General features: G+C 41.7%; 1 protein-coding gene across 2 annotated transcripts; it reads right to left on the reverse strand.

Moving 5' to 3' along the window:
* Positions 1-3,047: 3,047 nt before the first annotated feature.
* Positions 3,048-17,512, reverse strand: LOC111156766 (family with sequence similarity 217 member A). 2 transcript variants are annotated; one of them, XM_022517832.1, is made up of 9 exons: positions 17,495-17,512; positions 15,604-15,836; positions 10,939-11,064; positions 9,768-9,855; positions 7,776-7,860; positions 7,604-7,617; positions 6,901-6,975; positions 6,752-6,819; positions 3,048-4,263 (listed from the first exon to the last, which is right to left on the reverse strand). In XM_022517832.1, the coding sequence occupies exons 1-9, from the start codon at positions 17,510-17,512 to the stop codon at positions 3,048-3,050; spliced, it is 1,923 nt and encodes a 640-aa protein (XP_022373540.1). The 2 variants fall into 2 exon arrangements, with proteins under 2 accessions (XP_022373540.1, XP_022373541.1); XM_022517833.1 differs by lacking the exon at positions 10,939-11,064.
* Positions 17,513-17,896: the final 384 nt, after the last annotated feature.

Below are 17,896 nucleotides of genomic sequence, written 5' to 3' on the forward strand. Positions count from 1 at the left end.
AATCAACTGAAGTTTCCTGAACAAGAATCACTTTAATTTATAGGTGTCTGTTAGAAGCTGCCAAGTGTTTCTTCAAAAATAGTGGTGGAAGTTGGCTTCCAACAGGTTTGAAAAATTGCTAAGTCTTCCAAGTTTGTTGGTAACTACAGTACTCCCAACCCCCAATGGTAAGTTTTTCTCTTAGCCAAATATTGCCTGTTTTACTCCCATCATTTGACAAGATGAATTTAGGATGGCTACATCTACTCTCGTGTATGTGCCTTTTCTGACCTCATTTTAGGGACTCCGCTTAAAAAATTCCACTATTTTTACTAATCATATTAAAATAAGTACCTGTGCCCTATAATTGAAATCAGCATTGCTGCTAATGCATTTTTTACATCGTTAAATTTAAAACAATTTGGGACTAATAGGAAACTCATGTGTTTCAGTAACTAGCTCCTTTTTTAGGTCTAATGGCATCCTAAATAAAGTAGCTCGGTTATGTTTCCAGTAAGATTTGCCCTGCCTGTCTCTAAGACATCAAAGCCTCCGACCCCACCAAAGCAATCCTTCAGTGCAGAAATCTATTTCTTGGAACTGCGGACACAGTGATCTTCCATTAACCCTACCTCTGAAATACTCCTCCCTACCTCCTGTTTCCTGTCTCCCATGTCCACTCCCACTCTTGGTCTTCCTGGAAACAAGGGCTTGTGTCTTCACTCCACAGCATGTTCCTGATGGTGGACACATGTCTTGTAAGAAGCAGGACGTGAATAATCTGAATTGTTACTCCAGTGACGGTTAATTTAGTCCTGAGGCGGCCCATTTCATCCAGTCTGCCCTCCTGTGTCATTTATGTCTTTCCTCTGATCTGCTTTTTAATTTGCCAGGCACTTGATTCAATCCTCACATGATTATATGCACTAAAAGATCCGCTACCTACCTGACACATCAGGAAAGTGAAGAACTGAGGTTAAGGAACCTGCCTGAGGTGCAGATCTGTCACGTGGCAGAGCCTGGCTGTGGAGAAGGCCCTCGTGACTGCTCTCACGTAACTGTCCTCGAGGCTGGGCGGAGTCCTTTCCCTAACCCAGGGTATCTACATACCAGGCAATGACTGTTTGGGATAGAGTGGTGAACAGAACAGGCATGTCCCCTTCCTGAAGCTTTTACAGATAAAAATTAACATCATTATGACCCTAAAAGTGAAGAGATAAGATCCAAGCAGGGTAAAGAAGGTAAAAATGAGAATGGGTACGAAGGCTGCCAAATAAGGCTTGGGACTCAAGTTAGAACTGTAAGAATGAAAGGAAAGGTGGTTGAGTGGGGAAGCTGGGATGGTGTGAAAGCACAAGTCCATTTTTACATGCTGTTCTGGGAGAGGGATGTTCTACCACTTGGGATAATGACACCAACTGTATGGGATTTAGGTAAAATACTGTTCTATGGTAAGTTATCCTGAACAGTTTATTTTTCTATGTCGTATTGATACAGTTCTAGAAAGTTCTTTGAAATTAATCTAAAAACTAAACCTACTCTCTTTTACCTCTGCTTCTAAGAAAATTCTTTGAACCTTATTCTTTTACTAAAAATAGAGGAATAGAATAGAGGAAAGTGAAACCACAGTTGCTTTCTTCAACATGTCTTTGAAGTGTCTTTTAGTTCATCTCACCTATCCCAATCTTGAATATTTCATCTTGCTTTTTTTTGGGGGGGGGGTGCGGTGCAGCAAAGATGATACACAATATTGACCATGCCTTGGCAGTGGGCTGGGAGTAGGGAGAGCTTTTTACTTCTCATTTTCCTTTGGGCAATGCTTGAAGTTTTCATCGTGTTATTTTTAATGTTTACCAAAAACTCATTTGAGGGCAACCCTAATGGGACCCCTCTCACTCCTGAGAGCTTTCTCTGTCTCAGTTAATAAAACTATTTCTTTCCTCACAAAACAAACTCATTCGAATTCACCAAACATCCACTGAAACCAAAGCACACTACACCCACCCCCAAACATCCATTTTACATCAACTTTTTCCTTTAAGATGTTTTTCGAAGTGTGATCCAAGAACCACCTGCATTAAAATCACCTGGAATGTTTGTTTACAGTGCAGGTCCCCCAGCCCCACTCCTGGATTCCACATCCTTGGGGCTGTGAGAGAACCCCAGACTCAATTTTTTTTGTTTCCCTGATTAGGTGCAGTAAGGTGTGTCAGTCGCATGGTCTCCCCTACACCCACACACTTTTCTTTTGAACAAGTTAAGATGCTTTCCCTGCTTGCGTTTCAACTAACAAGGGGCGGGGCAGTTAAGACTTGCAAGAACAAAGAACTTTGGGAAAAGTTCCATTAATGTGACATTTCGGCTGCTCTGTGTACATCAACCTTTTCTCATTTTTCCTTTGACATTCCAAAACTGTTGTTAGGTCTGAGTGGAAGAGGGTTGTTTCATGCCTACAACATCATTTGGCCCCAAGATAACGGATCTCGCTTTCATGTATGTGACAGAAGACCTGGGAAAGGAACAATTTTTAAGATACACTGGAGGATCTAGAGGACCTTGCATATTAATTCAACAAAATCACAAGTAGTTTAGCTTTTAATGGCCAAGCAAATACCAAAAGATAGGTCAAGATGATAGACAAAGGAGATTTTTAGAGATAGTAAAGGAGAGGAAAAAAAGGTATCAGAGTCGGAAGAACTAAAAAAATAAATTCGCTAAGAGGTAATTTACTCTTAAAGCTATAACAGAAAATGAAATACACCAGCAACCAGTCGATTACAGTATTTACTGATGATGGAATTCTACTGGGAAACACAACAAAAGAATAATCTTTTGAATAGTTTACTAAGGCAAACATTCCTTTGAAACATGACATGCAAAAGATTGTCAAATATGTCAGGATGGAAGCTCTTGGATTTATATATAGACACCTCAGCAGTGCTTTTCACAAGTTCCACTCCACAGCACAGCAAGTTCTTCACGTGTGTGTAATACCTATATCTCGGCATGATGAACCGTATTTTAGCCAAGTTTCTTGGCAATAGATTTGCTCACATAGGAGAGAAAAGTTACTTTTGATCAATGGGTGAACACTTGTCCTTACCTACAAAGGAAGGCGATAAACAGTTTAACTTCTGAATATAGAATGGTTTGTTCAATTCTATGTTTTTCTGATAAGGTTTCTTTTTGGTCCTTGGTGCCTTATTGTCTTCTCTCTGATTTTCGGGAAAAGACAGAGGTATAGGCGAAACTGGTATTGGAGACCTTGGTGGCAGACATCTTGTTGAGACCATTTTAACCGATTGAGTTGTTTGGGAACTAGTGGACTTGGCTGAGAGTTCTTGGCATGGGTTTAAAATGGAGCTTTTGAGATTCCTAATGTCATCACAAGTTGCAATCAACTGTTTGGTGGTGAATGAACTTTTTAGAGGTGGTGGTCTAGAAGTCCATTTGTGTGTGTTGCCAACATTGCTCCAATTCCATTTTGAAGCATTTTGTTCAAGTTTGCAAGACCCAGAACTGCTTTTTCTTTTTTCGCGACTTTTATCTACACAAGTTGTCTGAAGACTCAAAGAGTCTGAAAGTTTTGGCTGTCTCATTTTGGGGATAGCTTTGGAGGAAAAGGGTCGTTCAGTAGCTGCTGGAGCACAGAAGGTAGTTTGTAGTCTGGGCCTTTCTTTTTGTATAGTTGTGTGTTGTAATCTTTCCATTTCCAGTAAACGGGTTATCAAACGTTCAATAGAGCTTTCTGGAGGTTCCACTGTCACTTTCCAATTTTCAGATTTTGAGAGGGCTAATTTGTGCAAGTCCAGACTATTGAAAGGAGAAGGGAGAAAATCAGGATATGGAAATACTTCACTTGGTTCCTCTGTGAAAGATTCCTCAACGTTTTCTATCGCTTCTGGCTTTAAGTTCAGATCCATCTTTTTAAAATAGCTGAGCAAACTATCATTTGCTTTTTCACTTTCTGATAAATCACTTTCATCTGTTAAGTTTTCCTCCATACTGCTGTTTCCATATTTCAAATTCCAATTTGGGGCAGATAAAGTTTCACCATTATTGTTTTCCACAGCTGAACATAAATTAATATAAGGCTCATTTCTGTCCTTAAAAAAGTCTCCATCAGCATAGGGCCAGCAGAGGCCCGATGGCACCTGTAGACCAGGGTAAGAACCAACTTGCTTATCTACTGAAGCAGTAGTCAGTGAGTGGTTCAGTGTGAAGAGCCTCATGGGGTTATTGGTTACGTTAAAGCCAGGTTCCACTGCAGACTTCTTGAAATCTCTTTAAAAAATGATTTAAATAGTGAATGGTTTGTTGACTAGAATTAAAATGCTGTTAAAATGATAATCAATAAGCAAAATCATCAAAGACTGGGTAATGTTTGGTTTCTAATGGCCTATGTGTATCTATCTATAAGAGAGATATATTCATTTCCAAATATGCTCAATTATATAAAACTACATACATTTTTTAAAGTATAGATCAGAATATTAACTAGACAACCCTCTGTACATGTCCAGGTGACTAGATCATTCTACCCACAAATGGCTAGCTGTTTGTATGAATGCCCACTAGGTTAAAAATGGTAATTATATCTATTTGCCTGTGAATATACTGTGCATGCAGTGATGATGTCTGAGAAGGGGGCTCTCCAACTCAAACTGAAATTATAGTGAAACGTTCAGGGACCTGGGATTAGATGAAAGGAAACTCAAAGAATGTAATTAAGTTACTCAATAAAGTCTACTTTAGCCACTGTGGTTTTAAAAAATTATGCTAACATAAAAGGAAGGAAAACAATGTTTACCAAAAATTATCCCTTAGTAGAAAAAGGAATGAAGAAAGGAAGAATGGAAGGGAGAGAGGGAGGAAAGGAGGGAGAAAGGGAGGGAGGGAGGAGGAAAAGGAGGGAGAGAGAGAGGAAGAGAGAGAGAGAAAAAAGAAACTAACTGCACAATTAAAAAATTATCCCATAGTAATTTTCATTAGATGGTACTCTTTTATGAGTAATGCTTCTAGGTAGTTTATTAGAATGAAACTGTGAAAGAGAGATGCCATAGAATATTGAGTTTAAAGTTTTTTTTAAAGCTTATTAGAAATACCGACATTGGAAGAGCTGAAGCATTAATTGACATATATAGTCTCACTCTCTTCTCGCTTCCTTTAATGCCACTTTACAATAAAGACAGCAAAGTATTCTTGAGGGATTTTGAAAAATACTTTTATTTCTATAGAAAATACTAAAAAATTATTGATTCAGGTAAATATTAGTTAAACTCACTTGCCTTTGTAAAGCAACAAAAAAGTCACTTTAAATCTACAATTGAGAAGAGACAGGATCCATGTTGTTTAGTGAAAAGAGCATGGAATCCGGGGGTGAGGACCTAGGTGTGAAACCCTTTGCCGCCAGAGGTAATGACAGTACCGAACTTGGGGTGGTCTGAGAAGCAAAACAATTACATGAACATACTTTGCAAAAATGTTAAACGCTAAATGAAAGGTATTTTATTCTTGATGGCATACTGAGGAGAAACATTTCGGTAACGGAATATTTCACTGATACAGGACTTCCAACTGAACAACATACTCAGGCTTCCCCAGGATTAATAACAAATACCTAAGAAACACCGGATTCTGTTTAATCCTCACAACAACCCCACAAGATAAGCACTTTTATTTTCTTTTATGGGGAAGGGAACTGAGGCACAGTGTGGTAAGGGGTGGAGGTGGGATTTAAACCCGAGTGGTGGTGCCCCGTGCTGGTAATCCTAGCCACTGCCCTCCACTGACTCAGTTTACATTCGCTGTGTGTTAGTAGGATAACATTCAATTCGTTTCATTTGACCTCTGACCTTGAAACCCTGTTCCCAGCAGAGTTCATTCTAGTCAAAGTAGCCTTTCCTATGCCCCTCACACTGACGTTCCCTTAGGACATGAGTCACTGCGGTCCCTTTAGCACTTCTTGTATTCACGCCTCGAGTTTCAGTATGACGCTGAGTTTTGTCCTGAGCCTCCTGGAAGGAAAGTCCTCTGGGAGACTGCTCCTCAAAAGCAGGAACAAAACTGAGGAACTAATTCTAGTTCTGATCCAGAACTTGGGCTCTCCATTAAACAACACACGGTATGTTAAAGTGACCCGGTGTTCAACAAACAGAATCGCCACATGTTAGTGACCTGTGTCTGTGAGACACGCTCCAGCTGGTTCCAACACCCACTAAAGTTTAAGAACCAAAAAATAAGAATTCAAACCCAGGTAAGGTGTGCGAAGCAATATACTGTAGCACACAAGAGCATGAATCTGGTTCTACCACTCCTTCATTGTATGACTTTGGGCAAGTTATGTACCTCGTCACCCTGACTCAATGTCCTCACCTGTAAAATAGGGATGCTGACAGCAGTGCCTTACAGGATTGTTGCGACAGTTAAATGAATTAATATATACAAGGGACAGAAATCATTCCTGCCCTGTGGGCTATTATTTTTTTATTACAGTTCCTCTTCCCTTCGATGAGAAGCCCCAACTCTATCCATGGGAGCTCTCATTATAAGGGCACAGGGACCTCTGAATTCTTCATATACAGGTGATCTCTGTGGTGTATGCCTGCCACTTCCTATTTTACGGTGAGTTTCCATAATTTCCCACAAGTGGCACAGAATACTTTTTCTTCCGGTTGTTTTTTCTCCTTGTCTATCGGAGGACTAGTTAACTTTTTTGTATTTAAATGTATCTCACTAATTTAGAGGCTTATGGAAATAAATATTCTCTCACCTGTTCTCCATGGTACTTCCTTCGTTAAAAGGATAACTCCACAACTGAAATATCCCTTGTTTACTATTCTGATAACAGAACAACATGGACATTTTAGTAACTGCATGTGTTGAAAGAAAAATACTTTGAGTATGATGAATAAATCTCACCTGTGTTCTTTTGTGAGCGTGTTCTGACAAATTTGGGTCTAGCACCAGTTGCTCTATTGGAATTTCCAAATGGTTCTATAAAGCAGCAGAAGACTTTTAAACACAATATATCTCTATTCCCTGTTATTGTTCTAAGAATGTATAGTTCTTGTTCTAACCAAGAAATATATAGTAAGGTCATATAATACTCCCTTTTATACATGCAGATATCACTTGTTTTTACTGATTTCAGCAGGAATCAGCATAATCTGTTACAAATACCAACAGTGTGAACTGATGAGCCTCGAATATCATTAAGATTATCTTTATTTTACTAACCGTTAAGTGTTTTATATTTTGCTCAAAAAAAGTAGATGAAAGATTAATTGCCTTATCACTTCAAAACAAAACATTAATCATTTTAACTGCCTCATCATATCTTAAGAGCTGAGACTACTTTTCTTTTGGCAATGACTACGAAACACTATAGCCACTACAATGTTAATTTCCATTTCTGACATTACTATATTGAAAAAATATATAATAAAATATTAACTTAATGACCAGTTTGCCGCCCTTTTTCTGTAGAACAGAAAAGGCTTTGACTTGTTTGAAGAACTCTACAGAAATGAAATTGAAATTTTTCAAGAAATTTTTTTAATGAACATACATATAATTTCAAAAGTGTTTTGTGAATTATTTAAAGCCAAACATTTATCCTTACCTTGTTAATTTTGCCTGAAAGAATGTATATGGAAAAAATGACAATTAATAGTTACATAAAACTGGTTGTATGAAAAACAAACCCCCTTTAATATGAATGGTTATTCATATTATAAATATGAATGAACATAAATTTGCAGTATTAATAAATACACACATCTAGGATTTCTTACCACCTGCTGCACTATCCTTTCCAGGTGGGAGATTTTTATTTTCAGGAGCAGGTACTTCTGAATCCAAATTCCGATGAGACAAGCTCTAAAACAATATTTGTTTTAGGATAAACTTAATATTAAGAACACTTTAAAAGTACATAATTTTTCATGTCTGTGGCTAAAACACGAGAAAGGCATAAAGTTTTGTGACCCATTCTCCTTTATATAAGAACACTACCAGTATTTTTGAGAAGCATGCAGCGTTCTCTTCTCAAATTATTATCAGCTTGATAACACCTATTAGTAGATAGGCTTTTACAATAATTTATGGTTTCATTCTCATTTTGTTAAAAATAATGACACAAAGGTTTTCAAAATTTATTTAAAAATTTTAAAAGTTAAAAAATTTTATATTTTAAAAATATAATAAAATACCTAGTTCAGTGTGTCGCTGGTACACAATGGCACATTCACCCAATTTCCTGTATCTGAACACCAGATCTATAAAATCTTTCCGTCCACCAAAGAAAATTCTCTAATCTTCAAATTGTACTCAACACTGACCAGCCTGCTACTCATTCTAGATTCTAGACATTGAAACACACTCAGGAAATATTCAAAAGCAAGCGAAAAAATGAATAGGGAATGGTACTAATATGTACCAGTATTTACGTTCCAGACATTGTGCTGAATGCTGTGGGGGGGAAATGTGGGGTGTGTGCAGGAGAGGATTATAACAAATTATCCCGGAATAGGGAAAGTGAAGAGGTGAGGAGTTTTGTTTTTTTTTTTAAAGTAATTTTTTAAGAGCAAACTCAGTTGTTTTCTAACTCAACGGAGAAAATCCTTTGTAAATTAAATTCAGCAACACACAAATAAAATGTTAGGTATCACTCCCAAACTAAAGCAGGAACAGGGAGAATCAGCTTAAATACAATATGAGGATTTAATTGGCCCACAAGAAAATTATGTCCTGCTGGAAAGGTAGCTGAACATTGGAAGGTAGGCTGCAGATTATCTTTGGAGATTAATTCCCTGTTCCCCAAGATGACACGTAATTAGGTCTAGTCTCTATGAAAATCATCTGGGGAGCATTTTAAAAATGATACTTGAGAGGTGCCTGGGTGGCTCAGTTGGTTAAGCATCCAACTCTTGATTTCAGCTCAGGTCATGATCTCAGGGTCATGGGATCAAACCCGAGTTGGGCTCTGCACGCAGCGGGGAGTCTGCTCGAGATTCATTCTCTCTCTCTCTCTCTCTCTCTCTCGCTCTCGCTCTCTCTCTGCCCCTCACCTCGCTTGCACTCTCTCTAAAATAAATGCATCATTAAAAAATGATACTACTTGAAAAAAATTGCTGTAAGGTCTGACTCAGTAGGATGAAGGTAAGTCTCAATTATTTATTTTTTTAAAAGCATCCTGACAGATTATTAGACTTCTTTCAGCTCTCTGATCCTGGTTCACTAATGTACAAAATAACATGTGGCAGAAATACCCTTACAGTGACACGGAAAGGGAAGCTGATAAAAACTGCAGATATATAATCAGTTTTTATCAGATCATATAATAAGATAAATATAACCCAATCTGTCAACTGGTAAGGGAGGCTATCAACTACACACGAGGTCTGCTGGATTGCAAACTTCTTACAGGTTGGGAATTGATAACGCTTTCTGACATCCCCCCTGCCTTACCAACATTTCTTACAGAATACCTATGAGAGAATAAAAAAAGGTGAGCACAGCCTGAGGAAGCAAGGTAGCATCTTTCAGGAAAACCAGTGCAATAAGAACCGTTTCGAAATTTGGAGAGAAGCTGGTTAATTTTTCCTTTATTAAAAGAAAGAAAAAAAATTCCCATTTGATATTCTAAAAAGTGCCAAGAGGACAACTCAGTGCAAAATGCTCAGAGAGAGAGAAAGCTGCAGGGATGTAGGCAGTCAGATTCAGTGGGAGCGAGGTCTTGACCAGGGGAGGGGCCCAAATGCTCCGGTTAACACCATTAGCCTTACCTCATGGGAGATGTTGGTTGCACACGGGTTGGTACCACTGTTCTCACCATTTCTTCTCCCCATTTTGCTCCTCTGTTTCCTTAAAATCCTATACAGGTTGTGGGACAGGCACATTTATGGGTAAGGTACACAACGCTTGTTTTAAAACCTTGAGCTTTGGTTCCAGTCTAAAGGAGGGCCAACAATGCTTCAAGTGCAGAACGGGACTATGAGGGCACAGGAGGGCTAACAGTACGAAATCAGCCAGAAACAAGGGGCAAGCCAGTCCAAAAAAAAAGAAAAAAGAAAAGAAAAAGAAAGAAAGAAGAAGAAGAAGAGAAAAGGCACCGAGAAAAGCAAATTGTAAAATGTAACTGATGGAAGATCAGGAAATTAAGGTCTTAGGTGAAAACAGAGACATTATCAGACAGAAAGATAAAATACAAATTAGAAAGAACATGATGAATTATCTGGAACTTATAAAGCAGGGCCATGAACTCTGCTTTTAATTATTCAAAACAGGTGCTACGTTTGAAAGCAGGATTAACCTTACAGGCAGGACAGGCACCTCGTGTGGGTTTCGGGGTCACTAAAAGGCCCACAGGGCCAAGCACCACTCTCCAAGACCTACTACCGCGGTATGTAAGCCCACTACTGTTTAAGGTAGAAGGATCCGAGAACTACCAGATAACAGGTAGAACAACCATTGGGTTAAGGTAGGACTATGCGGAAAGAATCACAAATTAAAGCCACCGCAGTAATCAGTGTATTTGCGAATTGTTTACAATTTATTGTCTCCTAGAGGGAAAGGTGTATCCTGAAGAAACAGCGAATACAGTAAGTATTGCTCCCCCTGCTCCATGCTAGGCCCTGGGATGCGACAATGAGGAGGAGGGAGTTTGCTGAACAGGTGGCGCTACGTGGGGACACCCACGTGTGTGCCACGGAGGAGGGCGCCGGGCGCCTGGAGGCGGGGCTCGAGGACACGGGGCCTTAGTGATCAGGGGTCAGAAAGGAGCCTCGGGGCAGGAGGGCAGGGAGGTGCAGGTGGGCCGCCCAAAGCCCGCGGGCGAGCAACCCCTCCCTCTCGTACTAACCCACCCGCCCCCCTCAGGCCGGGCCATTGGTAGCGAGAGCGGAGCAGGGGGCAGCAGGTGGGGCTCGCGGGCGCGCCCCGGCCCCGGCCTCTTACCCCACGGCGCCGCAGGCCCACGTGTCGTCCTCGGCGTCGTCTCCGAGGGCGCTGCCGCCCCGAGGCCCGGGCACCTCCGTGTGCGGGGCGAACGGCTTGACGTGCGCCCCCTCGGACTCGGCCTTCCTGCGGCGGGAGGACAGGGAGGGCAGCGGGCGGCGGCCGGCTGGGAGCACGGCCCCCTCGGCGCTGGACGGCCTGCGGACCGCCGGGACCCGGGCCGGGCCCAGCGAGGCCAGCCTCGGCCAGGGCGGCGGCTCCGCGGGCCTCCCCCGCGGCCGGGTCGCCCGGCAACTACCATGGAGCGCGGGCGCCCCCGACAGCTCTGCGTTCCACCAGGGCCACCGGTATTCGGGGGTCACCAGGCCGCCAGGCCCGCGGCACGGGCGGCGCCACCGGGGGAGGGCGCCGAGCCGGAGCCCGGGCCCCTGCGCCTCTCCGCGCCTCCCCAGCGGCGGCCCGGCCCGCTCGGCCATCGCGCGTGGAGGGGCCGCCCTCGGGCTGCGCAGGGGCGGAGGTCACGGCCGCCGGGGCCTTCCCAGGCCTTCTCAGGCCCTGACCTGACCTTGACCTGAGAGCTCTGCGTGGCGCCCCGTGGGTCCCTGGCGCTGGTTCGAATAAAGCCAGCAGCTGGGGGGTGTAGTGCGTTAGACCAAGCTCGCTCTATGTATTTGCACCGGTAATGTACGGTCCTGTCTGGGCTTATAGTGTATGATTTTTAAATAATGAAAATGGAAGAAGGAAGGTATCCCAGCTGAGAGCAAGCCCACCGCTGGTCGTTCCCGATCAGTCGTTGGTCTTACAACAGAAAGAACAAAAGCTGATTTTTTTTTTCTACCTGGGATACATGTAGATGATAGGAGGCCAATTTTGCCTTCCAAATGCCTATCTCTTACTTCAGTTCACTGAAATAAGTGTGTGGGGTGGCAGAGGGAGGAATGTTTATATATATATATATACACACATATATAAATGGATATATTATAGATATATATGGATATATATGTGGATATCATATATATGGATATATTATGGATATATATACACGAATATAATATGGATATATACACATTATTTTGTACATATGTATATAATATAAGTATATATATATATAAGTGAATACTTACATATTTATGATTGATATGTGGGTGTAAGTAAGTAAACGAAATGTTTACTAAAATGTTTACTAAGAATGTCAGATATATTTTTTATAATGAGGCACTGACATTTGAGGAAGACATTTTTGCAATCCTTTGCTGATGATACTATTGCATTCTGTTGGGTTGAACACCCGACTGTGGATTCAAGCCCCAAAATGCTTCATTAAGCATCTAAATGCATTGGTTCTTAACATTTGGGGGGAAGCGATGCCATGCTCTTCTGAGAGTCTTCCCAGAAAAATGCACATAGAAAACCAAATGTCCAACATAATTTCAAGGGTTTGTCAGCTCTTGGATCTCCCTCCTCTACCTCCTACCCAGAGGGGTCGGTCTCCTTCTTCTGCACGTCTGTTTTCCTTTAGTAAGGCCAGCTCTGACCCAACTTCAAAGACACCTTCCCATCCACATGACTCTAATTCGTAACACCCTGTTTTAATTTTTTCTCTGAACTCTTCACAGTCTTGTTAATCATGTGTGGTTTTCTATTGCCTGTCTCTTCCCAATAGAGTATAAAACTATGATGGCAGAGGCCTTGCCTGTCTAGTTCATTGATACACCCCGTCACTTTAAAACTGTGCTAGGCATGGGTGGTGCCTGGTGGCTCAGTCAGTTAAGTGTCTGCCTTCTGCTCAGGTCATGATCCCAGGGTCTTGGGATCGAGTCCTGCATTTCGCTCCCTGCTCAGTGGGGAGTCTGCTTCTCCCTCTGCCTGCAGCTCTCCCTACTTGTTCTCTCTCTGACAAATACATAAAGTCTTTTTTAAAAACTGTGCTAGGCACATAGTAGGAGCTAAGTAAATATAGGAGAATGAATATAAGATTAGCATAGGCCTCTTTGGATGCCTCCCTCCTAGGTGCTCTCTTCTCCTTCAGACTATTTTCCATTCTGCTGATAAAAAGCACTGATCTGCTCTAATGCCCTCCTAAATCCCAAAGAATAAGCCAGGCTTTAGTGTCTGCTTATCACTTCCAGTGCCTACATATATACAAACACCTCAGATATTTTGCAATTTTTCTAAACACTCTGTCTCCTCCAGGACATACACCCCGCCCCCCAATAATAGCTCCTTCTTTTTTCCCTCCTCCCTCCTTTTACCCACCTAGTTAAGTCCTATCCATACAAATCTAGCTCACAAATCATCTTCCCTAATCCCTCGGGGAAGAATAAATTGCTACCTCTTCCAAGATAATAATTCACATTATTATGATTTATTTGCTTACAATTCCCTTCTCACAGTTACATTATAATTATTCATTTACAATATCTCACTTGCTATCTTTTCCAATGCCTTAAAGGCAAGATCTGGCCTTATTCTATCTGGCCTGGTACCTGGCATATAGTAGGTACTCAATAAATGTTGGAATTAATTTAATTACTCCAAAAAATAACATTTGCAAGAAATAAAATTTGGTTACCATGGGGCAGGCATAATGCTGAACATTTTATGTAGATTAACCAATATTATACTTTTAACAACACAATGAAATTGGTCCTATTAGTTATTCCTATTTTAAAATTAGCAACCTGAGCCTTCAAGATACTGTTTTTCCCAAATTACAGTTACTTGAATTGGGTAAATATTGGGGTCCATGTACTCCCAGCTAACACATTCTACAAATAAATCTAGCTGGGAAAAAGATTTTTTTTCTGTTCTCCGGACAGGAGATGAAAGTGATGTGTGCATATCTGTATTCGTGCACGCATGTCATTTATTTAACTTCTACACCTCCCACCGTCCTTGCTTTATGTTGGTTTCTGCATTTTCCTTTGGTTTCAGAACATGAACTGATCCCTGATCCCTTAAAGTCCCTCTGAGATTCGTCATCCGTAAATACATCCTTTAAGATTCTCTCTCTCTCTCTCTCTCTTTTTTTTTTCTTGACAGAACATATTCCTAAAAACCTTTATCAATTCGACTCTCCTTCCTTTCTCTGAAGACTTTTTGAATGCTTTGACGTCAGCATAAAAATCATAAAGTTTTAAAACGATAGTGACAGCCTCGTCCCTGTAGAGAGTCCTACAGGAGAGCACGCAGTCGGGGCGGTGAGGAGAGACGGCTGAGAGAAAGGGAAAGTAAGCGTGAGACACTGTGGTCATGGGAAATATAAGGGCAACGACGACAAGAATCATACCCACTCCGAGACTTTGAGTTTGGGTTGGCTGTCATCCAGCCTTGAAGGAAGTCATTAGACAGTGGACTGGTCTCCAGATTGGGGGCAGCTCTAACATCAGTCCTTAGCCCAACAGAACGCATCTTCCTTTGAGGCCTCCCTAAGACCCCTCTGGGAATTCAGCTCTTAGAGGTAGCATCAAGGCTTGCCTTACTTTAAAACTGTACCTCTTTAGCTAACCCAGTGAGGAAAGATGAGGTTATGTTCTGTCTCGTGGCATTGTACAAGCTCTTACATTCATGAATACGGAGGTGGTCTGAATTGGTGGAAAGAAGGGAAGCCTTGGGCCCATCCCTTGGTCGGTAAGCATGCGTTGCTGCTCACCTCAGTTTCCCCTACTCTGAGAGAGGTGACAGTTTGGGCCCACAGAAGACTCTTTCGGAAAGCACTTTGATAAGACATTTCTTTTTGTAGCCCAGGGTGAGGCAAAGAAATGTCAGTGACCACACTACTTAGCCTCTAATTATCCTGTGGGGAAATCCTTCCTCTTCAGTCCAGCTCTTTCAAAACCTTTCATATATTTAGGTAACCCACGTGTTTGCCTTCACCTCCCTTTATTTGCCCCTGCTGCATTGTCAGGGTCATGGCTGGCTATTTACTGCCATGGAATCTTGTTCGGTGTAATTATGTAAATGTTTTTAGGAAGTCAAGACCGTATTTTCTAATTAATGACATGCATTTTTGTTCTCAGGTACATACGAGGCTATGCAGTGGGAAACACTGCAGTTCAATGCTGGGCAATTGTATTTCGTGTGTGATTAAGTAACCAGTCCTGTGCTTCCCCTGTTTCCAGCTTCTGCTTTCTCTTTCACGCATAGACAATCAGATTTATCCCCGAGTGAGGACTCCATTTCTGTGAGCATTTACCTGAAATGTCCTAACTTTCTTGGGTGTGTACAATTCCTTTTAAGGAAATACGTATAAAAATATTTTTTTAGTTAGGTGTTGTTTTTCTCTTTTAAAAATTCACCTTGAACAGTTTGCTCCCTTGTCTGGGAGACCACCATTTTGTTGCAAAAGTGTAACGAATCTTGTTTAAAATCTATTTATTCATAGAATGAATGTGATAGAGCTGCCAGGAACATCTTTCCAAAAGACAAACAGACCCACGGGCAAATTCTACACCTGCAGAAGTTGCAGCCAGGACTTTCAAATAAATTCTCCATTGTATATGTCCAGCTCTATTTTAGATTTTTCTGCAGGACTTGATGCCTGCCGTTGGAATAGCTTTATGGCTTCTGTCCTTCAGACATGTCTATGCTCTGCAGTCGTGTTTTCTTAGCCTTACATCACCAATACACTTGGAAGCTTTAAGTTTCAGGGTCAGGACTTACTTTCTGGTGCCAGGAAAGGTGTAGCCTGGGTCCTCCTTCTGGCGGCTGGAACCCTCCCACCTCATCTGCTTTGATCGGAACACTCTCTTTAGAACGCTTTCTTTAAGAAACCTGGAGATGATCTTTTCCCTTTGGACATTACTGAACACTTTGCCTTCTGGAAGCCAGCTGATCTTGTCACATCCGCCGTGGCAGAGGGGAAGGGGAAGGTGTTCGGGAGACACAACAGCCCTCTTTGGAACAAAAAAAGGAATTGCCGTTTACCTAAAAGTCATGAATAAGAGATCAGCCTAACTAGAAAAACAACCCCGTGTCCTGCAGGTGATATGCTGTGGGATCAATTTAGTTAATAACACAACTGTTGCTCTACCTGAGCTGGCCCTTCCTAGCAACTCTCGGTCGCCATAGAAAGGGAGGGACTGGCTTAGGAGAATTCTCTCTCATCTTTTCTTTGAGAAAATAATTATATGGTACCACTGTGGTTGTGGAAATGGAAATGTATCGATCATGGAAGAACGGCATTGGAAATAAGCCAAAATCCAAACAAGAAACAAAATAGAAGGGTCTGTTTCATCAGAGCACATTCCTTCTGTAGGCTGAGACCTGGATGGCTGAGGTTAAGATTACAGTACTAGTTAGCAGCAGGAGGGAACTGGGGTCCTGAACAGTCTTCTCTCCACTGCGGCACAATTAGAGAAAACCGAAGGAGATGGATTCCTTGGAGAAGTCTTATCCGTTGCAAAAGACATGTGTCCATCAGATAGTTTACTTAAAAATAAAATATCATAATTATGGCCTACTTCTGATTTCAGTCATTAAACCAGATAACTAGAAACACTCCATAAGTTGCTATGTAAAGCCATGATTAAGAACATATGGTGGGGAAGAAGGGTACAGTATAGGGAATATAGTCAATGGTATTGACATCACATTATATAAATACATCTTCATCGATTAATTTATATTGATATATAAATTTATATATAGCATTATATATAATAGCATTATATATGTGTATCAATTACTTTATATTGATTTATCAGTTTATATATAAATACGTATATATAAATTTACACGCAGTATAATCAATTTTAATATATCACTTCCTTGGCCTGTTGAATGGCTTAAAACATGGTCTGTTCTTTTTGGTTTATAAATACTTAGAGTAATACACTCAAGTTTGCTTAGAAGAAAGAAGTCTCCATCTATCAAAATATTCTACCCCTCCTCACTTCCACCCATTCCTTTCTCTTCCCAAAAACACCCATGAGATCATGAGAATCACAATCCATTCAAGCAGTTCTGATTCTATAACATATTTTAAGTATATTTAAAATACACCTTTTTGTGTATGTTTAAAAGTCTTAATTTTTAAGTTTGCAAATGGAAAATGAACCTGAAAGTTAAGAAGTGAAAGTTGGTATCTTCTGCTCTGGGCACTAACATATCCTACGATATAATCCTGGAGTTTTTATAGTCTTGGCCAAGGGGTTTTACATTTGGTAAAAAGCTGGCCAACTCTCCCAGCTCTTGCCCTCTGCATGCCTGGCCCCCATGGCTTTCCCCGTTTCTGATCACTTTGCGATTCCCAGCCAGTTCATGGGACAGAGCAATGACAGTGAACCCGGCCCCCTGGGTGGAGCGTGCTGAGATCAAGTAGTAGCTAGAACCACCCTTAGTATTTGCATGTTTGCCCCAAATCTGGGAGGAGCCTGTGGCACCTTCTGTCTTGCTCTGGGCTGTGCCACCGAGTGTGGGAGCTTAAGATGATTTAGTACTTCAGTCCGGGGCCCACAGTGAAGCATGGCTTCTGCCAGTCAAGCTAGAATTGAGCATTTGGTGTCCTCTGTTCAGTTTGGAGAAGAGAATAAGCGGCAGGTGGGCTCCTTACCTGTGTTAATCTGGACATTTCCTCAGTTTGGGACGATGGAGCTCGTTCCTCAGTTCTGCCCGGGAACTGTGTTGATGTCAGCGCTCTCCCTCAGGGCCCGTCTGTCTGTGGAGTCGTAATTAGACACACCCAGGCGGCATGGCCCAGGCGGAGCCCCAGCTGGAGCAACGGCACTGGAGGCGTGCACCCTGGCCTCCCCTCATCCCTTCGGGAAAGCGCGCTGTTTTCCTCAGGTATTGCTCATGGTCAGACAGGAAACTGGAGTTTCTGCCTGAAATCCCTGTAAGACGTGGCAAGGTGTTTTTGACTGGCCAATTTCCTCTGGTTTGAAGATAGGAGGAGCACTCAGGGTTCCAGGCCAAGGTCCAGGCCATTGTGACTCTCAGAACGCTAAGCGATCAG

The sequence above is a fragment of the Enhydra lutris genome, unplaced genomic scaffold, assembly GCF_002288905.1.
Source record: "Enhydra lutris kenyoni isolate GAN:26980312 unplaced genomic scaffold, ASM228890v2 scaffoldscaffold48, whole genome shotgun sequence".
NCBI lineage: Eukaryota > Metazoa > Chordata > Mammalia > Carnivora > Mustelidae > Enhydra > Enhydra lutris.

What these genes read in the sequence shown, in the direction of transcription:
- LOC111156766 (XM_022517832.1), bottom strand. An exon ending in TGGGCCTGCGGCGCCGTGGG is followed by an intron (nt 9,856 to 10,938) that starts GTAAGAGGCCGG and finishes CAACCTGTATAG; the next exon opens with GATTTTAAGGAAACAGAGGA. An exon ending in ACGCTCACAAAAGAACACAG is followed by an intron (nt 6,820 to 6,900) that starts GTGAGATTTATT and finishes TTCTGTTATCAG; the next exon opens with AATAGTAAACAAGGGATATT.